General features: G+C 42.6%; 1 protein-coding gene across 9 annotated transcripts in view; it reads left to right on the top strand.

Annotated features, from left to right (window-relative positions):
- Positions 1 to 25,222, top strand: part of PCNX1 (pecanex 1) — a 159,898-nt gene that overhangs the window by 44,921 nt on the left and 89,755 nt on the right. For 6 of the 9 annotated variants that reach the window (XR_012903471.2, XM_075927291.2, XM_075927289.2 and 3 more), the window contains exons 7-9: positions 9,335 to 9,467; positions 14,259 to 14,443; positions 24,936 to 25,026. Coding sequence is in view for 8 of the 9 variants with exons in the window: in XM_075927291.2 (XP_075783406.1) it covers positions 9,335 to 9,467; positions 14,259 to 14,443; positions 24,936 to 25,026 (409 nt within the window). In the remaining variant the exon portion in view is untranslated. The remainder of the gene's footprint in view (positions 1 to 9,334; positions 9,468 to 14,258; positions 14,444 to 24,935; positions 25,027 to 25,222) is intronic. The other 3 variants (XM_075927290.2, XM_075927295.2, XM_075927293.2) reach the window with 3 other exon arrangements.

The following is a 25,222-nucleotide window of genomic DNA, read 5'->3' as shown; positions in this document are numbered from 1 at the left end:
GGCCACACTGATACTTACAGAACATGCTGAGGGCCTCAACTTAAGTGTGGTTACATATGCAAACAAATATATACAAATAGATTCTCTCACACTGACAGGCATGAATACAAAGATTAAGGCAAGACTACACAACACACAGGCCCCATTTAAGTCAGTTCTGCTGATATTAACAAAATGCAATAGTTACCTGATTTCTACCCATGTGACAGCACTTTTCATGAGCAATGACAGTTCAAGAATTTAACTACTAAAACACATAACAGAAGATCGTTAGACTGACTACTTTTGTTTTGGCTCCCACTCACCGGCCGCGTGTTGATCCCCACATAAACCCAAACTGCAGCGTGGGGCACAAACAAACTGGTCGTGGGCAGCATACCAAGTTATTAATAAATATTTTATAAACTTTTACCTTTTCTCTCTGCTGCCATGTCTCCTCTCCTTGCTCCATCTCCCCTGGTGCCTGCTGCCCACTAACTCCTCACCCTCCTCTGCTGTCCTGACTCCTGCTCTTCTCACTGCCCTCAGCCCCCCTGCAACCTGCCCCCCTCCACCAGCCCTTCTCTCCCCCCTGTGCCCACTCCTCCAGTAGCCCCACTCTGATCATGTGAGCGACCCCTCCTCATCCCCTCTTCTAACACCTCCCTCTACACACCTACCCTGCCTCTCTCCTGTGGTGCTGGTCCCTTCCCTGTAGGTGTCTGCTCTTCTGCTTCACGCCCAGAATCCCCTGGCACCTGCACCTTCCCTTAGCCCTGCACCCTCCTGGTGCTTCCCCTTCCCTCACTGCCCCTGCTCCCTTTGCCCTCTTTTTCCCTGATGTCCACCCCCTCACCACTCTCTGCCCCATTCCCCTCCTGCCCCTCTGTGCCCTCACACATGACTTGCTCCATCCCTACCTTTCTCATGCCCCCCTTCTTTCAGGCCTTCTCTCAGCACCTTCCCCTCCAGCCTCCAATGCCTTTCCCCTCTCCTCTCCTCTCCCAGCATCACCCTGTCCCCCCGCTCCCACTGACACCTCCCCTCCTGCCCTTTTCCTGATTGTTTGTACTTGGCCTCCTACCATTTGTCTCTCCTCTACCCTGTCTCTTGGTACCTTCCCCTTTCTTCCTCCTCCCCCTCTGCACAAGCCTCTTCCGCTCTCCCTCCTACCTTCCGTACAAGCCCCTCCCCCTCTGCACAAGCCTCTTCCTCTCTCCCCCTTCCCTCTGTACAAGCCTCTTCCCTCTCCATTCAAGCCCCTTCCTTTCCCACCCCGTCTAAGCCCCTCCCACTCCTCCACCTTCTGCTGTCTGCCGGGCCGGACTGTGAATTGCGTGTGCCATGGCGGCGGCTGCGTGGCATTTTTCAGTTTTAAAATCCCGGGCGTCTCCCCGCCCACCTGCGAACTGCATGCACAGCAGGAGCAGCCGGCAGCGTGCGCAGGTAAGGGCGGGGGGGAGCTGAGCCGAGGGAGCAACTTCCGGATGCAGGGGCGCGGGGCTCGAATCAGCTGAATCAGCTTAAGGCTGGCCCTGCTTGCTGCTAACCACTTCTGGGGTGCAGTGTGGTCTATGGTGCTAGGGCAGGGAGGAAGCCTGCCTTAGCAATTCCCAGTAGGCATCTGATCACTCTACAGCAAAGCAACCCAGTGCCTGGCATTCCACAACCCAGAACTGGGTTGCAACCCGTACTTGGGAAACCACTACTCTAGTTGCTTGCCACTGGTGTTGAGTATTATTTACTATTGAGAGCTTCCCTATGGCCCTAGAGATAAGTTCCCATTAGAATACCAGTTATAGAATGCTAGGAACTTTACCTAGTTTTCCACAGGGCGGAATGATAGAAAGTACAGAATGTCCCCCCTCCCCTCCCCCCCAAAAAAAGCATGCTATTGCGGTTTACTTAAAATATTTGGCTGCACTTTTTCTTGTTTCCTACCAGCAATGGGAAGCATCGTCTACGACTAAATCATCTTGACTGAACCTGAAATAACAGTGTCTAGTGTAAAAAAATAAACAAAACAACAAACAATTTTGAAATATATGAAATGATGGTGAATAATGGAAGCGAAGTATTAATGTCTTGTATTGGCAGCACTCGTACAACTGTTTGAAATTTTTTTTTTAACTGAGTATACTTTTCTGAAAGAGAATGACAACAAGCATTAGGATGCTTCTCACATTTCAGGGCTGTTTGCTGGATTCATTGCTGACTTCAGTGTTTACATGTATTGGTTATTTGATGCATGTCAGTCTGGAACCAACTTGAAAAAATCTGATTTCTAGTTAAACTAGCAGTTCATTTCTTGAATGTACTTCATAGATATGCTTGAATTTATCGGTACATGGGTAGCCATGAGCATTATCTATGCGCCACCCGTGAAACTTTGTACAGTACTGCTAGAGGGATTTATGGGATATAACTCTCAGCTCTACAGAATTTAAGTAGGGCTTGAATGTAGAATATAACTTGGTCCTGTGTTAAATGTGACTTTGAACAAGCAGGAAAATAGTGGTGTATATGAGCTTAATACAAAACACCTTCAATACCACCAGGTCCTGCAAATTCCCAGTATCTTTCTATTTATCTCACCTAGGTTTTATGAAGCTTTTATACATTTTACTTCCTATCTAAGGTATGAAAGTTAGATCTTCAGCATAAATACAGGTTGGCCTTCCCTGATCTGGCACCCTCAGGATCTGACTGGTCCCAGATAAGAGATTTTGCTGGACCACAGGAGGTCATTTCTGGCCCCCTGGGTGCCAGCTCCATCCCTGGTGTAATTCTTTTGTCCCCACCCCACCCTACCCCAAAGTCTGGTTAACCTGCTGTCACAAACTGGTCAGGTTCTTCCTGCTGGCATTTCCCCAGTTTACTGCGAGTACACACTCTGAAACCCTTGTGTGCTTTAAGCTTCTCTGGGTCTCAGTAAGCCGCAGCATTGTTCTTTTCTTTAATGATACATGCACCTGGTGCATAGCCTGAGCCTAAGTGCCCAGGAGCTGTCTACACAGGAGCTCACAGGTGTGATTCTTTGTTTGAGCTAGTGCTTAATAATAGCAGTGCAGCCCTGGTGGCAGCTTGAGCTAGCTGCTAGAATATAGACCCAGGAGATTGAGTGGGATTGTACTTGCTCAGTTAGCCAGAACTGCCTCATCGATAGCCATAGCTATGCTGCTAATTTTAGTGCACTAGTTCAAGCAGAGTTATCCTTTTCATGGAAATGGATTACTTCAGCTCATATGCCTAGGCCACCAGGAGTGGTCTTGACCTCTTGCTCCCTTCCCACCAATAGCTTAGACTCACCATCTTGCAGAACTTCACCGAAAGGCATGAGGTTTAAGGGATACCTCAAGAGGCCACATGATAGGTGTGGCATCTAACACACATGTCCAACATTACACACACTCTGACCTTTACAAAAATAACCTGTCGGGCGTTTTCTTACTCAGTTTCTTCTCCACTAGAGGTGGCTGAAAAAAGGAATTCCTTTCTTTGAAAATGTTTAATTTTGAGAACTTGCTCCTGAAGCAGGATGGAACATCAAAACCAAAATATTGATAGAAAGATTTCAGACCAGGAACCCTCATATTTGTGAAACTGACTGGAGCCTTCTAGCTTTGCTGCCAAGAAGCAAGATTGCCCAGCCACCAGTGCCAGTGTCCCCTTGGAGTTCCAGAGGTGCTGTGCTCCTCTGTCCCTAAGAAGAGTTGGAAGTGGCAGGGAGAAAAGCAAGGCACTCTGGTGTTGTGCTTCTTTGTCTTTGGGGATGGGTAGAGGGGTGGGTGGAATGCCTTGCAGTGTGCTGTGCTTCATATGTTTTGCTGAATTTGTAATAGATTCAGCAGAATACTTCACTCTACTGAACTGGCATTTCCTGATTAAACTAAATTCCCAACCATCTCTACTATACCACTCCAGGGTTTTGTGTGTTTTGAAGGAGGAGAGGACCTGGGTTCAGGATCATCATGGAGATGCAGGGTCCTTCTCCTTCAGCTGAGTTCTCTTCCAAAACATAGGGTCTCTTCCCCCATGATCAGCTGGCTTCCTCTTACCTTGACCCACCTATTCCCATTCTTCCTACTGCTCGAACGTCTGTGGTTGATAGAGCCCAGAAAATCTGCATGTAGCTGCGGACCATGTTTGCAGATCATGGTTTGGATGTGGATACAAATTTTGTGCAGGGCAGTACCTATAGGCCTTTCCCCATTCATCCTTTAAACTTTTTGCCTTCGCCATCCGTCTTTTTTTTTTTTTTTCTTGTAACTTTGTCTCTGGTTGAGAAGGTTGGGGAAAACTGATTCTCCTCTGGGAGTGAGCCAACCTCCATAGTGAGCCTTTATCCCAGAGCGCTTAGTGCAGTGGTCACCAACCAGTAGATCGGGATCTTCTGGTAGATCTTAGAGCCTCTGATAGGTGATCCTAACTTGTTTTGCCCCATGGCTATCAAGTGCCAGCACTTCAGCTGCTGCTCCTCCTCCCACAGCTGTGCATCTCTGGCCTTTTGCCTTGGAGCTGTTCTTCCAAAACCCTCCTGCTTGCTGGGCAGAGGAGGGAGAGGTGGGCACTGATGTCAAGGTGCCCCCTTCTCTCACCCTGTATCCCATCTCCACAGAACAGAGGGGAGGCACAACAGGACTAGAGATGAAGTTTGCTGGCTGCTTTTGGGAGAGGTGCAGGGCTACAGCAGGGGTGAGCCTGCCTTAGCCCCACTGCTCCATCACCCAGGAGCTACCTGGGGCAAGCAATGTCCAGCTGGAGCCCATATCTTGAACCGCTACCCCAGTCACAAACACCTTCCCATACCTCAAGCCCCTGCCTGAGCCCTGAGTCCCCATGCATCCAGACACCTTCCCAGGGCTGGCACCTAGAACCTCCTCCTGCACCCCAACTGGCTGCCCTAAGCTCAGCTCAGAGTCCCTCACAATCTAAACCCCTTCACCTAAGACAAGAACCTACACTCCAACCTTCTGTCCCAGCCTGGTGAAAATGAGTGAGGGGAGGGGGCGGAGGGAGGATGGAGTGAGTAGGGGTGGGGCCTCAAAGAGGTGGGGCAAGGATATTTGGTTTTGAGGTAGATCTTGGATTGCATTTAAATTCAAAAAGTGATCCCGTGCTTAAAAAGGTTGGAGACCACTGGCTTAGTGACTGTTTTAGGATTAAGTTCTTACATCTACCTGTGTCCTTGGTCTGGCAGAGACAGGATAGCTCAAGGTGGATGCCTCATAGAGGTATTCATCATTCAGCACTCTGGCATATCAACCATGTTACCCAAATCATCACACCTTCACTTCAGACTAATTATGTTAGAGAAGAAACAGGTGACCCAGGAGAAGAGGGAGTAAACAGAACTACTTTATTGCCCAACACAACGTACGAATGGCTCAATTCCCCCTTTGGCCCCCTGTAGCTCCTTAAAATTGTATTCGATACCCCCTTTCTAGGGCTGGGCCAGTTGCCAAATTCAAGTTTGATCCGGAATATAAAAGATACTTCACCTCAGGCCCCTTATTCACCATCCCTTGAATCACTCACCAGTATCAGTGGCAATGCAGCTCTCCAGCCCTCACTGGGAGGTCCGTGCCCACACCCTCCTTTACCTCAAGTCCCTGTGCTGAGCTGGCTGGCCCTGCCCTTTTTACCCTTCTTGATGAATGGTCCCTTTCCATGGACACAGGTTTACTCTACCAATTTAGCAAGGAGAGTAGAGTGGTGTCTTTAACTAGCCTCCATACCTCCTGGTCCCTTTCTTAAACATTTCAAATGTCCTATGTTTGTGTACCTCTCTTTGAAGTGGGGGGGGGGGGGAGGAGAGAATGAGGGAAACAGGAATTTACTAACTTTAAAGTAGAAACTCTGCAGCAGATGGCTGAGAAGCAGCACACTGTTAATTATTAGGGTGTGTTGGCAGCCAGGATGGCTGAAAACTGCATGGATGATTTTTAATCGCCTTAAGTCAGAGAATCTGGCCCTGAAGGGTCAAGCAGATGCCTTAAGCAATCTCACCCCCCTCTGACTTTTACCCTCTCTATTCTCCTACTTCTGTTACCCCTTTCTGCCCCTCTTTGAAGCAGAATTCCTTTGTCGGTTTAGCTTAAAGCCATTGGTACAGAGGTTGTCATAAGTAGACCACAACTGCTTTTGAACAAACCCTGAAATCTTTTTATTTACTTACTATTATTTTTAATAATTTTCTCTGGAGTCTACACCTTGCCTGTGTTTCATTGAAGAAATTTAGATCTTGACAAAAAATCATTGACATTAGGATCCGGTTTAAACTGAAATGTGCCCATGCCAGGGCATGTGCTGTTCAGTGGAACCTAGCTAAATTGATACTAGTTTGTAGGCAGTGCAGACCATAGTAATAAAATTCCTGAACAACTACATCAGTATGTAAAATACTCATTTCGATCAGTGTTCTTGGCTTTATTTTACTGCTGCTTGGAAAAAGCTACAAACAGCAAGTCATGCAACCAGCAGTTTGTAGTGGAGAGAGGACTAAAACAAGCCAGCCTGAGGGTGGGATAAACTAATTAAGAATCCCCTCGCTCTCATCTGTTTTTTTGCAGCATCTGAACAAAGGAGGCAGGCAGAGATTCTTATCCAGAAATCAGGGAGGAATGATGTATATCCAGTATGGAAAGGCTTGCATGAAAGATAAACCTCCCGGCAGGTTCAAAGTATGGTGCTCTAAGATAAATTCTACTTATTTCCAGCTGTTGAGAGGAAGAGTATGTATGGGTGGGCTGAGTTTGTCAACATGGATTTTGTTGCATCTCCACAAAAGCTCTTGTATTGATCTCTGAGTAGTAACATACATATTTAGTTGCTATGTGTCTTGTAAACTTCACATCTAATTTTAATATCTTTTAAACAGATACTAACAAGTCTCTGATGGCTCATTAAAATTAATCATTAAATAGAAGAAACAGTTTAACTCTTTTGGAGCACACCATATTGTTGTAAAATTTGAACGCTTGAGAGCCAAAGTTGTATTGTAAATAGAACTTTCTAAGATGGAGAGAGAATGACCCTGTGGAACTTTGCCTATGCTAACTGATTTACTTCAAAGATTTGACTTTGACTTACTAAAACTGGGCTTTTCAGGAATTAGCTAATTCATTATTGCATTTCTGTCTTAAGCTAATTTTAATCCTGTTGCACTCTGCTAACAATATAGCACTATTTGTTTCTATAATGTTAAGATTATATATATACTCCACTTTATAGCCCACATGAATTTAGATTGATTGGCTTTACAGTAGTGCGCCTTTGTCTAGAAATATTCCTAAAATAATTCAGTGAGGTGAGTCTTGTGAGTGATGCTGTATATAGTGGAGCCAGTCCTGTACTCTTCAGTAAACAAAAAAATTCCAGCATCGTAGAGTGGAATTAGTTTTACTGAGATTACATTTACACTACAGCAGAAAGAAACTTTAGCTACGCAGTTCCAGCTACTTGAATAATATAGCTGGAGGCAACGTACCTTAAGTCAAGTTACTGTGGGGTGGTCGACTGGAGAAATTCTCCCGTCAATTTCCCTTGCTTTTCTCTGGGATAGAGTAACAGGATTGACAGAAGAGCAGTCTGCAGTCAGTTTGGAAGGTCTTTGCTACACCCACTAGGTTGACAACCATTGGATTGATCTCAGAGCGTGAATCTGAGCTGTAGTGTAGGTGTAGCTTGAGGAGTGAACATTTGCCAAGATGCCATAAGTTATCTACCTCTCAAATTTGAAACTTACATGTGAATGCAGATGCTCAGGACTTAAGAGCCCAAGTTTTTATCTGAACCACAGTTCTCATTGCCCAGAAGGTAGTTTGTTGCTAGTTTTTGTTTTGTTTGTTTACATTAGACTGAGGTTTTTTTTTGGTTGCAGCTTTGACATGTAACATCTTGAGAGGACAGAGTTATGACATTCACTGATTTTAACAATAAGTTAGCAGTCTAAATTGGACAGCAGGAGAGGGTCTTCTAATAGAAATCTTTTTGTCCTGCAGTTTAAAAAAAAAAAAAAGTGTAATGGTTTTCATACAAGCTGACTGGGTTGTCTAATGGCAGCTAAGAGAGATTTAAATCTCAAATGGGGTCTTTTGGTTCCAGCAGCTGAAATGCATCTGAGGGCTTCCTGTGCCGCTCCTATAGAAAGTTTCAAGAAAATGAAAAAGCTCAGTAGGTCATTGTCAAATTATCTAACAAAGCACATGCAAAAATTACGTACAAAGAATATCATTAACGTTGCAAAGACCATTAATGTCAGCGTTAAGGTTTCTTGGGCAACATTAATTACTTTCTCCTGTGCATATGTATTCTAATACAAACCTTAAGTACATGGTCACAATTATCCATAGGACTCTTGCTTCATTCAGTGTGCAGAATGGACAGTGCTCAGTTAATAAGCAACTATTTTGTTTTCTCCAGGTGGTTCATTGTGTCATTCCAGGCCATTGTTCTATGCACAGTATTCAAACCCGCCTCTATAGACTTTTCACTTTCTTCTGAGATTTTCTGTGGCATTCAGCACTAAATACTTGTGAAATGGTCAAAGACTAATTTGTTTTCAAAACCTCACTGTGATGTGAATGGGGTGGTGTTATCCCTGTTTTACAGGCCTATAGTCTGATTTTTCAAAACAATTTTAGCATTATATAGCACTTAATATGTGTAAAACAGAGCTCCCATTGAATTTAGTTGCAGTGGTGAGTGCTCAGTACTTTCAGATTCCAGGGTCAGAAGTCAGACAACCAAAGCATGAGGAATATCACATAATTAATGACCATCAATGAAAAGGTTAATATGAATAACTCGAGTAAAATCACATAGAAAGTATGTAGCATAAGTAGGAATATCATTCATTTCACCTTGACCAATATGGACAAACTTTTCATATCCAGTGTAGAAAACTTGCAACCAAATGGTTCAAGTTATGCAACAGAAAAAAGGGTCCTATAAAGGGAAATATCAAGCAACCTTAATAGGCAGTGGTACCAGCGCTACCTATAATTGATCCCTTATATTAGGGTGCTGAAGAAGTACATTCAGTTCCCGTCTCAGAAAAATCTAAAGTCTTGAAGGAAATAACTTTTTGGAATCGTGGCTATTTGGGCACTGGGAAAAGTAAAGTAGAGTGCATATTTAAAATAAATATAAATCTAGCTATAATGTACTTTCTTTATCCTATTTAAGGTAAAAGATGACTGTAGTAAATGACTTGAGTACAGTAAATGAAAATAACTAGTTTCTCTTGCTGCAAAATGCATTAATTAGGGTGTGGGTGGGGGAAGAGACGTTAGTTGCTGTGTATATATCTCGGACTGGGTTTCTGTTTGACCTAAAGTCTGTCTTGATGCAGCAGCACAAGCCAGCGAGGAGATGGTCATGTTTCACCGTGAACGCAGCACATTTAGGCGTCAGGCAGTACGGCGCCGGCACAATGCAGGGAGTAATCCCACCCCTCCCACATTGCTCATCGGATCACCCCTCAGGTATGGTATCTAAATGTTCCACCCTCTTTAGCATGCATGCAGCAGACTACATATTTCCCACACCCACTAGCATTGCCAAAAATCACTCTCCTCACCTTTAACCTTTTTGGGCTGTCTCTGCATGTCTTTGGAGTTGTTGAATTGTGCATGTGTACGTGGCAGTCTTTCTCCACATTGGCAGTTAGCCAATCTCTTAACATGGCACCTGTGGTTTAGAGTAACCACCAAAAAAAATGACAAACTGACTTGTACTCAGTTCTCTTGAAACTTTAATTTCATGTCAAGTCTTTAGATACTTTACATTTCAAATATAAATAAGAAAAAGCTAAATTAGTTTCTTTTTCTGCCAAGGGGAAAGTGAGGAATATGAGTATCCACACATCTCAGGGATTGTAGAGGGGAAGGGTTCACAACATACTATTAGGATAATGTAAATAGCTAAACCATCTTGCAAATGTTTTAAATCTTAGGACGCAGACATGAAATAATTCATAAACTAGCATAATCTTGGTTTTAGATGTAATAAATCCCATAATATTGCTTGGAGGTAACTCTACTTATATGTGGTACTTGATACATGTTAGGGTATAAAATACTAGGACTGGAAGGGACCTCGAGAGGTCATCGAGTCCAGTCCCCTGCCCTCATGGCAGGACCAAATACTGTGTATATATCTGTATATTCTTAATGCCTTGCCCTCAACCTTAGTTAACAACTAATTGCTCCCAATATTCAGAATTTATAAAATAATATTGAATATTAGGATTGAAACTTTCGAGGTCTTGCCTTTAGACACTTGGCATCAATTTTTCTGTTCTTTGTGGGGGGAAAAAGGAGAGTTACCCTTAAGTAAGAATGTGCATATCTTCTGTTTCTTTGAAGATGATGTTTTATCTTGAAGAAAATGCAAATCTGGTATAAAGCAGCTTACATTTTTCCGTCTTCCTCCCTATTTGGTCATCTCCTCTTAGATTCTAAAAAATAAGATACAGAATTTGACACTCTGCTCATTTGCATGCAGTGGCTCATGTAAATAAGACGGTGGGGCTGAGAGAAAGTTTAAAATCTGTTTCCTGTGTCTTACACTTACTCAAGTGTGTCTTCCATTTCCCCCCAAATATAGTTATTTCTCAGTTGTTCCTACATGGAAGATCAGTTGTTTTTCTCCCCTCCAAATCAGTTGCATTGGTTTGTTTTATGTGTATAGACATGCTCTCCCTGAATTTTGGAACCCACTTTTTTAATGAAGATGCATAGGTCTAACCCTAGGCACCAGTAATCGGCTGCTGAGATGGAGAGAGAGAGAAACTACTCAAGAATTTCAGATAATGTTGTTAGAGTATGGGGTACTTGAGTAATTAGAGGCAGCTTGGATTCTGATACCAGTCTAGCCTACTTCCATTATCCAGGATACAAGTTAATGAGGAACACTTTTATTGGCTATTACTATACATAGCAATACTGAGTTGGTTTTTTTAAAAAAAATACAGTTTACTAAAAGAAAAGCAGATGTTGATCTTTATTCTGATTGATTGAACATAGATAATTTTTAAACAGTTTTGAAAAGTGAATAACCTAACATTGAGGGCCATAGTAACTCTCCATATTTTCTTGATTCACCTCTGTCTGCTCGGCATCATATTTGCAGTGTGTTCTCTGCTCTTCTGATGGAGGTAGAGTAATTATATTTTGTCTGTTGGAGATCATGCAACTCAGTTTGAGTACCAATAACTGCGCAAAAGCCTGAGATTGGTAATATCTGGACCAGAGAGAGCAGAATATGAAGCAAATGAGGAACTGGACCAGAGAGAGCAGAATATGAAGCAAATGAGGAACTGGACCAGAGAGAGCAGAATATGAAGCAAATGAGGAACTGGACCAGAGAGAGCAGAATATGAAGCAAATGAGGAACTATCTCAGATATCTCTGCTGCTTAAAACTGTAGCTGGCAGCTGCCACCTTCTCACCTGCCAATGTAGACACCAAGATTTCCATGACACCTGTGACATACTGGTGGATTTTTGTGGTGGGGACAATGAGAGCGCTAAACTTTGAGAATATAACTTTTTATTCAATGACAAATATTCAAGAATGAGAAAATACAGACAAATTTTGGCCAAGTAAATTATCTTCTTTATATATGTTGCCTCTGCCCTGATTTGTGCCTGTGTGGAACCCATTATTTTAGATCTCTGAAGATCTACAAAGAAGCACATAACCAGGAATAAACTGAAATTAAGTGTTGGGAATGTGCATGTAGAGCCAAATACTGGTAGTGGACACCTTAGAAAAAGTATTTGGTGCTGGCTAGGAGCTCAATATAGTATAGTTTAAAATGTCTTAGCCTATGGTATATCTGACTTCCAGTCAACCAGTGTTACAAATGACCTCATTCTTACAGCAAGAGGCTCAACAGTTGTTGGTTATAGATTTCTTTGAAATACAAACTGATTTTTTTAATGATTCATGTTAATAATTCTTTAGAGTTCTAAACAACTGGTGAGGGGTGGGAGGGGAAAGTGCTCCCTTTGTAACTTGGTGTTAATGGGAGTTGTATTTGCACTGAAGAAACTCAAGTAAGAAATAAAACCTCAGGGTGCCAAAAAAAACAAACAAACCACACGCCATAGAAATATGAGTATAATCCATTACAAGCTGATTTTACAAATTATTGGAAAATTGTTGATTACTGCAAATATGTAGGTATTTCCTATTTCTGCTAATAGGAAGTAGTTCTCTCTGTAGTTCTTAGATTGCTAAAACTCAATCATTGCAAGTTACAAACTTAAATAACAGCTAGGCATATTAACCTTCAGTTGCCCTGATACCGTTTTCTTAAGTATTCTTGCCAATGAGACTTTTCTTTCCTTATCCCTTGACTGTGGCATAATAGTAGATGTCCTAGGGATGGTAATTAGAAGACATGTGCAATTGCACTTCAGATTTCCAATGTACATTTTTACAAGGGTATATTGGCACTGAAACATTTTTATTAAACTAAACAAATTGTGTTGGTAACTAGATATTTGACCATGAAAAAGATTTTAAATTAGTCTCTAGTAAACGGATGGCGTTTTGATAAAGTAGGTATGTGGATATATAGTGTCCCATTTAAAAACAGATTACTTCCAGATGACCTGATAAGTACCAGTATTGTGTTGGGCACTTCAGACATAACGCTGGCACACTAACTTCAATGTGCATGACAGTCTGGACTTGTAAGATTGTTAAATTTACTTGTGTTTGAAATGGAATGGCTCAAGCAGCTTTTTGTATTCAGAATTATCTTGTGAATAGCTGTCCCTGTTAGATATTCTTTGCAAACTGTTCCTCGGTATTTAGCTTTCTTATTGTCATAGTATTTGATAGTTAAAGGAAGTTAATAAGTACAACTTTTAATTTGTAGCTGTTTTTGAAGGAAAGTCTATTCAGGTAATTATAGGCTGTTCAGATTAGTTTTATTGTTTTGCTTGGTAATGCTCAACTGAGTCAGTGTTGTATTCTTGAGGGATGATGTGTCTTTGAATCTTACTTCCCTAAGGACTTCTGTTACCATGTAGTTCATTGAGAACCTTGTCTGTGGCAGCAAAACACGAAATTAAATAAGATTGAAAAGCATTAAAACCCAAATACGTTAAATAGTGGTAGTGATGTGGAAGCTTACTTTTGTTCATGTGCTGTGTGCATGTCTGCTTTTTGTGCATGTGCTTTTTTAACACCCATTCTGAATACATAATCTTGTGGTTTTTCCAATGGTTTTGTGAGAAGGGAACTGAAAACAGAAGTTCTAGAATATATTCTGTTGGCGTAATAAGGTATTTTTATATAAAACTCAGTTGTTGTCTTGTTATGCAGATGTAGAATAGCATCTTCCTTAATGGCACCAGAAACCACCTATACACTGAATTGCTAAAAAGAATGGACGCTGATGTTCTTTGAATCATAGGGGAAACCTGATTTGCCCAACCAAACAATAAAATATTCAACATAATAGGACTCTCAAGATAACTTCTTATTTGAACAGAGAGAAAAAAAATACATGTATTATATATTGCAGTTGTGCAACATTTAATTTCTTACTTCACAAAATGAAGGAAGACTAAAAATACAGTAGCCTAATATGTGATCTGCAAGCCACATTTTTAAAAGTAGCATAAATTCTGTGACTTTTTTTGGGGAGGAGGACTAATTTATTTTGGAAGACTTCAGTCATGGCTTAGTATGACCACCTACAGTGTGTTACTCCAGCAGTTCCCAACCACAGATTGGTGCTAGGCTGTGAATCACTGGGGGTCGGAGCTGAAGCTGTCAGTTTGCGGTGGCCTTAGGGTCTGGGGCTGAGGTCCAGAGTTGATGTAACTCATGTGGGCCCCTACCAAAAGCAGATATTTAACAGGTCAGCAGCTCTTGCTTTGAGAAGTACCAGAGGCATTTAACAATTAAAAAGATGTTGTCTCTGGTAATTAAATATTTTAAAGTAATCCCTTATACAACCTTTCCATTTCACATGCAAATGAAAGTTATGAATAGCATTATGTGCGACAAATTATAAAGCAGTAAGAATAAGCAATTTTTAATTGGTGTAGTAGAGGACTTGGAATATATTTACTTGGCTAACCTCTAAATACTCTGCTGTACAGCACTCCTGAGGAGTTAGCTTATTTAAAAGGTCCAATGGATTTCTTACAGTATGCTTTATTTTAACTTTGTCTTTTTAATAGCTTTGTTACGTCACTTCTAGCTATTTTTATTCTTCCCTGTAATGTTTCCCCAATCCCTGTTTTTTCGTAGCCTTCAAGATGGTCAGCAAGGCCAGCAATCCACAACACAGGTCAAAGTCCAGTCCCGCCCCCCTTCCCAGGCAGCTGTGCTCAGCGCTAGCGCTTCCTTGCTGGTGAGAAATGGGAGTGTCCACTTAGAAGCATCACATGACAATGCATCTGCTGTAGGCGGTAGCAGTTTGCACGATGAACTTGGTATGCAGGCCTTATGTAACCTTGGTGACATGGACGTTTAAATGCAGCAGATTTATGGGTAATATTGCACTGAAATTAATTTAAACTGAGATCTTCATTTCAGAAATGTGTGGATGCATTTCCTAGTGGGAAATATTACTTCTGTTAATTTCCCCACTCCTTCGTAATTGTCTTCTCCCCTGCCTTTCTTTTAGCAAGTATATTAAGAAAATACCCTTAAAAGAGGGAGAGATTTAAGTGATGTTGTGTTTTCAAGACTTGAACAGCTAATAGTTGCACTTTAGAAGCTGCTTGAATTAACTCTATTGGTTTCTATTGACTCTATTTCATTTTGATCTCCGAGTTTAGCAGGGATTGAATTCTATACTTCAGTGGTTTTGTCTGAGTGTTTAAAAATGTACTGGCTCTGAAAGTCTCCAAAGGATTCCTTTTCCTAGTGGGTCATGATATATTGGACCTTCAGGGTGTGTGTGCAGGGAGACAGACAATGCCAGTTATTGCATGTTCCATTTGTAAGAAGTCAGAAACTTAACTCTTATTGAAACATCTCACTGTTCATATTTCTGAGAATTTCTAATAAAACTTTATGTGAATGTCCTGCTATTGCTGTAACCAGCATTAAGTTACCACAGTCAGGAAGATATCTTCTGCCTGTAATGTTACTGGTCGGTTGGAAATTTCTGGACTTCCCCTCTTTCAGTCAGTCTTTTATTCATTGGGTGATTTTTAGTGCTTACTTGAAAGTCTTAAGGCACTTTGCAAATATTAAACATCTTTAACCACTTGTGTAAGTTTAGTAAAATCATTACAGATAGGGAAACTGAGATTCACTAATGTTAAATGACTTGCCCAAGATGATACAGTAATCTCGTTCGAGATTAAAGTAGACTTGAGACAGTGGTTCTCAAATTTCATTGCCCCCTTTCTTTGTGTCTATTCTTGTGGGGGGGTTGTAAATAGCTACATATAGTGCTACCCAGTAGAGATGTGAATGGATAACCAGTAAGCCTCAGCCTTAACAGGTGAGGCTTACCAATTCTAATTAATTGGTAGAGGCTGGAGCATCTCCCTGCCTGTTACTGGCAGGGAGCTGTCCAGGCCTGCGGGGCCTACCGCAGGCAGGGGCTGTTCCAACTGGCCGACTGTAGCAGCCCCTCTGTGTGGCAGGCCTGGCCTGAGTAGCACACTATAGGCAGGAAATGCTCCGGCTGGCTAGAACAACTCTTGTCCATGGTGGAGGAGGAAGCCCCCCACACCTCTTTTAATTGCTTTACTGGTTAAGTCAATTAAACAGGATTTTACATCATTGCTACCCAGCTCTAAAGGAAGAGTAGAGAGGAGTGGCTGCTGACTCGGTGTCCAGTCTGAAGACAGCACCAGCATAACAATAAATGTGGAAGATGAAAAATGAGTGTCATCAATACAGGTTGGATCTCCCTGGTCCCGCACCATCGAGACCTGACCTGTCCCAAAAGAAGGAATTTGGCAGCTATGGGGAGGTCCTCTGCCACTGGCCTTCCAGAACGTTCCCCCTCCCCGTGTCTGGCTCTGCTCTGGTGCAGTGCCTTTGGGCTCCAATTTTCAGGGGTTGAACTTGGGCTCCATCCCATTGTCTCTGGCCAGCTGGGGACAGAGCTTCCCAGCTGCTATGGCCCCTCTTTTCCGTCAGCTGCTGGGGCTCGCTGGCTGCCCCACTGCTGCCCTGCCTGTCTGGGGCTCCTTGGGGATGGTTGCCCCACTGCTGCCCCAGCCAGCCAGGACTGACCTGGGTTGGGGCTCCCAGCCAGTTAGTACTCCCAGCTGGACTACAGATGTTCCTGGACCAGGGAATCTTGGATTTAGGAGGTTCAACTTGTTTTACTTTTTGCAGCTTACCTAGCATCCCATTGCCATCCTCTATGCCACTGCCACTTCTGGAGTCCTGCCACTTCTAAGGGATGGATTGGTAGTGTGGGGGAAGGTGAGCGATTGTGGGTGGGAGGGTAGAACCCATACCTGGGTGGCAGGTTCCAGGTGCTCCTTCAGTCCTGTCTGTTGGGTGTGCCCGGGCCTCCTGCATGAGTCTCAGCCACAGTTCTTCATTTAAAAAAGAAAAAAAAGCACACAGCTTGCACCTCACTTAACACATTCCTGGGTCTCCATTGGGAAGCCTACTCCATAGTTGGAGAATGCAAGGACGAGCCTCCCAATGGAGGTGATCTCAGGGGGTCTCTTCTCTAAGTAATGAACCATGGCTCCTAACTTTAGCTAAAGATTTTAAGGTCAATATGGGCCTTCTAGTTTCCTTGGCAGAGAAAACAGCAACGATTTTAAAATTGAGTACCTTATAACACTTAATCTTTATTCTAATTATTTTAAGGAGCTACTGGTCACATAGTTTGAGTGGAATTCTGTAAAATCATTATGTTGATAAACTAGCAGCTGTTCTGTTTTAGACATCGCTATAATCCCACATTAGGAGATAAATGTGTGACATCATTATTCTTCACAATGCAGATGAGAATTTGAAGAGTTGCTTTGTGTAGTGCACTTTTTATGTACAGTTTAGCATAGAACTTGCCACTCAAAGTATCTTCTCGTTGCATTGTGTGCAAAATTTGAAAGCTGTAGAACTTCATTGTTACAGCAGATAGGAGGATGGTTCTTCCGGTTTCCTCACAGAAGATTGCCAGCTGGCTCACCTCTTGCATAAGGAGCTGTTATGAGCTGGCAAAAGTCCTGCTGCCACTGAATGTGATAGCTCATTCCACTAGAGCGCAGGCATCTTTTCACTGCTGGAACTAGTTTATGTATAGGCATCTTTGCATTAGTGAGTCTGCCTTTCTCGCACCTGGTAGCCGCCAAAGGCCAATTAAGTACCATGAATCTCTACACTCATTCTAGAGCCACCACTTCTGTAGTATTCTCTCATCTTTGTAGAAAATGCCCACATTGATCTTCTCTTCTTGCCACCTCAATTCAAGAATGTAATCTGTACTTTGCTGCTCAAGTACCACTGTGTTAGGTTAAATGCAAATTCTTCCAGGGCTTCTCTAAATAGGTTAACATAACTGTTAATACTCAAGTATTTTTAACATAAACACTTTTATATGCAGAACTTTCTTAGAATTCACCCACCACTCTTCCTTCGCATAAAATGACTGAGAGAGCTGATGCCATCTAAGTGACCAACCATATTACTGCCTATATTTCTGTGCCTGCAGGATAAGCTTGGGTGATCTGCTGTTCTCCTTAAATTTGCTAGAACCATAGAATCCTAGAACTGGAAGGGACCTTGAGAGGTCAAGTCCAGTTCCCTGCCCCCATGACATTTAACCACCCTGACAATTAGGAAGCTTAAATTTCCCTTGCTGCAATTTAAGTCCATTGCTTCTTGTCCTATCATCAGAGGCAAGGAGAATAGTTTTTCTCTCTTCTCCTTGTTGTTAAGTCTCTTTTATCAAACCACAATTGTTAAAACAATTAACTTAATAAAAAGCTAAATTGAGAGTTTGAATACTTAAATTGAAGCAGTATTTTTATTTGCTATCTCTTTGTTCTCAGGAGTTAGTAATACTACTTCTGTTGTGCCTCAAATAATTGCAACATGACAAATAACTGTTGTCAGTTTGTACAGACATTTTATACTCAAAGCAGTTAAATATGGCATGAGATTTAAAAAAAATATATAAACTTTATATGCTAAAACTGCTTTGGTAAGAGGATGGAGAGGGATAGATTCTTATTAGCTAAACATTCAGCATCTATTTAGAGCAATGATTCTTGGTGTGATCTGTGACTGTGTTGCAGGTGGGATGCAGGCTCAGGACTTGTTTTCGACCTGCGGAGTTGGGAGCCTGTACTGACTCTCCAGCCCCCCGCAAATTTGGAGCCCCAACTCCCGCTTCCTGCTTGGGGGCGAAGGGAGGGGAGGTAGCCTTACAGGTGGAAAGACTTGCATTGAGTGGGTTGGGCTGTGGTCCAAAAAGCTTAAGATCCACTGATTTAGAGTCTTCCAGAATTAAATACAGAATTAGATGTGTCCATTGGCAACTTTTGATTACATCTTGGGAGAGGAACTCTGTGACTACTTCCTCGTCAGATCATTTTCTACACTGCATTGTCAGGATCTCATACATGAACTGAAAGTCTGTCCACAAGATTCCATGCTGCCCAGGTCATTGGTTTTCTGAGCATATGACCAAATCACATTTTAGCAATTAATGAAGACTCCAGGTGGAAAACTCATTAACTCAGACTGAAAGTCTGGAATCTAATAATAGAATCTTTTTTAGGCTACCCAAAGCTTAACCACCCCCTTCTCCCCCCGCCTCTTCCCCCCCCCCAAAAAAACCCCCAATCTTGTAGTTTTCTTTCCTGCTTTGGGTGACAATAAAAAAAAAGTGATGTTAATAGAACATAACTTTTTTTTCCTTTCTAAAAAAAGGACAACTATATTTAATCACAAAGATGCCAAAATTTGAATCTTAGAGCCATATTTGTCATACAAGTCAGATAACCTTCACTATGAAGGGTATCCATTTTTAGCAAAAGTGTGAAACATAGCAGATGTTGTAAAAGTGCATCTTTTTGTAGTTAAAATGCAAATAAGAAATCTTATATTTTTAGTGTTTTCCTTTTGTTGCAATTGGTCACGTTTCTACTTACATAGAGTATGTTATCCCATGATGGGCTTTAAGGACTTAAAATATTCTGCATTTGCAGAGTTGGGTTTTTGATAGATTGAAAAAGGTGTTGGGGTGAAGAAAGTGAGCGTATATGTTCCAGTATGAAGCCTAACTATGTTAAATTCCACAGTTGCAAACTCTTCTGAGACCATGTTGATGTAATAGTATAATCTTTTAAGATGACAAACTTTGTTTGGTGTCCTAAGTAGCCTAGTCCTTAATGGCACATAAATTGTATTCAACTAAATTAACTAAAACTAACAGAAGGAGAGGATATTTTTGGTGAATATTCAATTCTGATTGTATTAACTGGATTGCCTCTGTTGCTTTCCTTAGCAGGCTGTTAGGTCAGTTGTGCAAGAGCTTTGAGAATTGGGGACATCTCAAGCTGACTACCAGTTTCTTTTAAAGTTAATTTGTTGTTCATGTGATGAAATGTGGTGGTTTTTATCAGTCATAAATAATAGTGTCATGACCAGAATGAGGCACATGGTCTGATGTTGAAGTTCAACTACTAAAATCTTTCTACTGATTGTGAAATTTAATTACATAAATGGGATAAATCAGTGGTGGTAGAACATATGTATGAGACAATAGTATTAAAATTTACTTCTGTAACATAATTGCTTACTACATTGATGCTTTGGAAAATCATGGAAACTAACCTAACCGTAATCTTAAATTTACAAAATGATATATTTGAAACATTAATTCTTCTTTGAGTGCTTGCTTATGTCCATTCCACATTAAATGTGTGTGTGCGTGCCACATGAACTAGTGCCACAAGTATTATTTTTTTTCCTCTGCAGTATCCATAGGGGAGCAGCTCTAGAACCCTCTCAACTTGCATGGAGTGATATAAGGGATGCTGCCAGCTCCCCTCACCCTCAGTTCCTTCTTGCAGGTAGTGAGAGTGCATGGAACATTGACCTCTCTACTAGCATTGTTTAGGCAATGTAGAAACTTGTACATTTAGTGTAAATAGTAATAGAGTGAACCTGCAGCAGTAGTTAGTTTTGTTAGTCCCAGATGGGACTCAGACAGGAGATGGGGCATGTCCTCTTCCCCAGCCTTTAAGCCATGTGGTCATTGTAAATGTTCTGTGCCCATCAGCAATCCATATAGCAGTTGTCTCGGGTGCTTTGGTGGAGGGCACATAGGTGACAAGTGTCACATCTGTAAGTCTTTTAACGCTAGGACTAAGGAGGAGTGTGAGATCAGGCTCAAAGTTCTCCTGATGGAGTTGGCACTCAATCTAGCCTCAAAGTAAAGGTCCAAATCAGCATCCAGCACATCAGTGTCTGTGTGTAATGCCCACTGGCACCGTAGACAAGCAAGCACCGATTCCCCTTTGCAGGCCCATCGAAGAAGCCAAAGAAGGCTGGTAGGGGTTGATCTCCTACTCCGTACAAGGAGAAAATCAGGGCTGAGAGTGAGCTAAAGACCCATCTTGGGCAGCTCTTCTCCCCATTCAGGAAGTCAGGCCTCAGCTCATGAAGCAGTGCAGCTTATCCTGTTCCAGGGCTAGAAGCCTGGACACAGAAAAAGGCCTCAGTCAGCTTCATGTGTTGTTGACGCCCGAAGCTCTCCAGGTGCCACTTGTACCAGGCCTCGTGGTACGCAGACTGTAGGGTATAACCACCTTGGGGCCCTTTCATCCATCTTCATCAAAGATCCTCCCCTAGCATCCCACCTGTGATACATCTAGGTCTCACTCTTTATCCTGGTACCAGTTTCAATGCATGAGGCATGGATGGCTGGTCTTTTGTCACGGATCCATTGGGCGCCAGCAGTCAGCAATGCCCTCTGGAGGTGCGCATCACGGTTGGAATGATTCTCCTTCAAATGTGACCATGGACACACTTGCTCCAGTAGATTCTGGTTGCTGTGTACAGATTTCTCCAGATATCTCTCTGGTAGGGAGCAAAGCTTGATATTGGCAGGGCAACCTCCTAGACCAGTGGCCACCAACCCATAGATCGGGCTCTACTGGTAGATCTTGGAGCCTTTGACAGATGATCCTGACTGGTTTGCCTAGGAGGCTGTCAAGTGCTGGCACTTTATCTGCCCGTCTCAGCACTGCTATGCTGCTTCTGCCCTCTGCCTTGGAACTGCCCCAAACCTGGAGCTTGTTGCTTGCTGTGCAGAGCACAGGAAAAAGAGGAGGGAGTGCTGATGTCAAGGTGCTCTTTCCCCACCCTGTACCCCATCTCCACTGAGCGGGGGGGGGGGGGGGGGGGAAAGGGCAGGGATGGAGAGAGATCGCTGGCAGCTTTTGGGAGTGGTGCATGGCCAGAGTAGGGGTAAGCCTGACTTTTCCCACCACCACCATCAAGAAGTCACCTGTGCCCAGCTGGAGCCCGCATTCCAAACCCCAGCCCTAGTCCTAAACCCCTCCTTCACTCCAAACCCTGGCCCGAGCCCTGAGTTGCCCTGCACCCAAACTCCCTCCTGGAGCCTGCACCCTACACCCATCCTGCACCTCAACTCCCTTCCCCAGGCTCAGTTCAGAGCCCCTCCCACACTCCAAATCCCTTAGCCCAAGATCAGAGTCCGCATCCCCCTCCCCCACACGCCCGTCCTCTGCCCCCCTCTTGGTAAACATGAGTGAGGCTGGGGGAGGGAGGGAGGATGGAGTGAGCAGAGGCGGGGCCTCGTAGAAGGGTAGGGAAGGAGGCGGGGAAAAGATGTTTGGGTTTGAGGTAGATCCTGGATTGCCCTTAAATTGAAAAAGTGATCTCATGCTTAAAAAGGCTGGAGACCCCTGTCCTAGACCCACAGTGCCATCTACATCACACTCACCAAAACCTGCTCTGTGGTACTCTTCTATCCCCATAGTGTTTCACTTGGCCATCCCAACTGGCCTGCTTGGTGTCAGGAGTTTTAGACAGGCTGATCGCAGCCCCCTCCAGTGCTTTAGTCTTCAGAAGAAAAGACCCTCAAGTACATGTGAGTGAGTGAAAGGGATCAACCTAGTGGACCATTAGTGGATACAGTGGAAGTCACAGTACCAGATGCCGCCTCCTTGTCACTGGACAAGGCTATCACTGGGATCCCACACTCTGTCCCTTGGGTTGATGGCAAAGTGCACCAGGAACTACTAAACAGGTTGTGTCCAACCTTACCCTGCATGCAGAGGAATTGGAGGAGCAGGTGGATTCCCTGTTTGATGACCTTTCCTCCACAGCTACAGCTAGAGTGGCCCTTCTCCTTCACCCAGCCAAATGTAAGAGTTTTTCATGGAGGGCATTGAAGCATGGTATCTTGCCCTCGTGTTCTTTGATGCAGTCCATCTTAGACTGACTGTAGCTCAGGAACCAGGCTTTAGCGAATTCTTCCATGAAAATTCACCTTGTGGCCATTTCTATGTTACAGCAGCCAATCCAAGGTCAGAGAGAACTTGCATTTGGATCACCTCTTTCATATGGATCTGTTACAAGGATCTGTTATGAGCAGGCAAAGGTCCTGCCAGCCCCCTTCATCAGAGCTCATTCGACTAGAGTACAGGCATCTGCAGAGACTTTCCTTGTGCATATCCCGATCCAGGACATTTGTAGAGCAGCTGTGATGTGGTCCTCTGTCCAGATATCATTATGCCAGCAGGTCAGAGATGATGCTAGGTTGGCAGACGTGTGTTGCAGTCTGTGTGGCTGTGTACTCCTACCCACCTCCACGGGTATTCTTTTGGAGTCATGTAATGTGGAATGGATGTGATCAAGCACTTGAAGAAAAGACCTGTTGCTTAACTGATATTCTTTGAGGTGTATTGCTGATAGCCATTCCATGACCTGCCCTCTTTTCCCCACTATCAGAGCTTCTGGCTAGAGGGTACTGAGGGTAGGGAGAGTCAGTGGTGTCCCTCAGAGTGCACCACACAGATGCACTATAGAGGATACCACAGCTGCTCCCCTATAGATACTGCTGAGGGAAAATCTTCCGGCACTGGTGCACGTGGCAAGTACATACACCTAATGTAGAATGGGCATAAGCAAAACACCTCAAAGAAAGCCAGCTGTGGGACAGGTAAGTCTTCAAATATCTACAGTGTCCAGTAACTTCTATAATCAATATAAGATATAATTATAGTGGAGAAACTTTCCTTTAGTGCACATTGTATATAACTTCTAAAATGTATAAATGTTGGGCCAAAGCAGCCTTTTCCCTTTTGGTCTAATTTACAAGTGGCCCATTAACTCCAAGTTTCCTTTTCCCTTACTTTTATAACTACTGCTGTTAAAAGTGGCACTTAAAGTCTCTAACTCAAAGAGATTTTTTTTTAAATTTTATGCAGATATTCTCTTCTCATTTTGTGCTTTTAAAGGCACTTTGCTTCTATTACTCTTTGTTGGCTGTTGCCTTTCCTATCTCTTCACCTTCATGCACTTCTCTAGGGGTAATCTGATGTACCTCCTTCCAAGACTTTACAACAATTTAAGGTACAGAAGTTTGAGCAGTCAGGTGTATGTATAGAGTGGAAGAAAGAGAGGGCTTGATCATGTTAGATGTTGCTCTTGGATGGTGCACTACAGTTTTTAATATCAGGAAGCAGAAAAAGTTTTCTTATAAAATTAAAAGAGAGAAGAAATAAAAGCTAAAAGTTGTGTTGATTTTGATTTAAAAGATCTAAATAACTTATAGTATGTACATGTGGGTGTACATGTGGAGACATATTTATTCTAGACAAGAGGGAAATAAGACATTCCCATTAAAATAATGTTGAGAATTAATTTTTAAATATTTGGGCTGAAATATCCTGAATCTGGACTTCAAGGCAAGTTTCCTGGCTTTTGGGGAGAGAAGGGCACAGTAAGGATAAGTATCTTGTGGTCAAGCAGTTTACTGTCTGGGCTTGTTTTCCTTTGTTTTCTAATGTAACTTTTAGTTTAGGAACAGGCTGGCTCTCTACTATTGTTAAAATAGAAGCTGTTTTAGCTAACATAAAACATCAAATTAATGGTGTCCCTTTAGCTGTCAACAATGGCTTAATTGTCCAAATGCAGTTCTTTTCTGCTCTCCAAAGACAAGCACAGACACAAATATATCTGAAAAACACTTACGCTCTCTGTAGAATTTTTTTTCCAAGCAGAAACCTGGCTTTAAAAGCCTCACAATTTTGCCACCTGTGGCATTTCTCCCTCAGTTAAGTGCCACGGTTGCCATCTGATAATGATTCATGATTCAGTAGTCTGTTGTAACAGCTACCTGGGTCAAAGTCTAGTGTATATTTTGTGAAATCCCACCAGTGCAATTTGCCATTTCAAGTAGCTTGTCCACTGGAAGGATACCATTGTATTTTTGTTGGGTTAATTCACTGTTATTTCTCTGTATCTTAATATTGTTTATTATCCTGAAAGTGTAACAGATACATTAATTTCAATTGTCTAAAATGTATATCCTGTAATTTGACATGAGTGACATGACTTTTGTTTTAGAGGATAATGCTCAGCAATCTCCAGGAGGCCCCCAGCTTGCGACCACCTGAGTTCTGATCCCCCCCGCACTTAAAACCATTTTTGTAAGTGAGGAAGGGGCCAAAACCCCCGACTTACGCCCTCAGCCTGCATTTACGATGGCGCACAGCAGCTATCGTAAATGATGGTTCCCCTGGAACCAGCTGTGTTGCAAGTCGGGGGCCTCCTGTAATTTTTTGCTTCCTCTTGCTAATATTTTCTTAATCCATTATGCTAGTCATATGTTATGTGTTGACTTATTTGTTTTGAAATCTACATTTATAGCAAACCACTAAAATGTTACGCTTTAGAAATTAGTGTTGCTGGGATGAAGCAATATTGAGTATTTGATCGTTTTGACCTTTTCTTTAATAGGTAAGTTTAGCTCTACGCTCTACGAGACGGGAGGCTGTGACATGTCACTTGTGAACTTTGAGCCTGCTGCAAGAAGATCATCCAACATCTGGTGGGTGTGAAGACCAGTCAAAAGGCTTCTTATGTTATCTGCAGGATAATTGCAAGAATTTAATGGAAAAGATGGTATTTAATTTCAGTTATAGAAGACAAAGTATAAAAAATGCAAGCCTGTGTGTTTCTTTACTGTTATTCAGATTTTACAAGTTTAGCAGAAAACAGCATCAAAGTGACAAATACCATGGAAA

Source organism: Pelodiscus sinensis, chromosome 5 (genome assembly GCF_052426305.1).
Source record: "Pelodiscus sinensis isolate ZL-2025 chromosome 5, ASM5242630v1, whole genome shotgun sequence".
NCBI lineage: Eukaryota > Metazoa > Chordata > Testudines > Trionychidae > Pelodiscus > Pelodiscus sinensis.
This window is presented reverse-complemented; position numbering and strand designations above follow the sequence as displayed.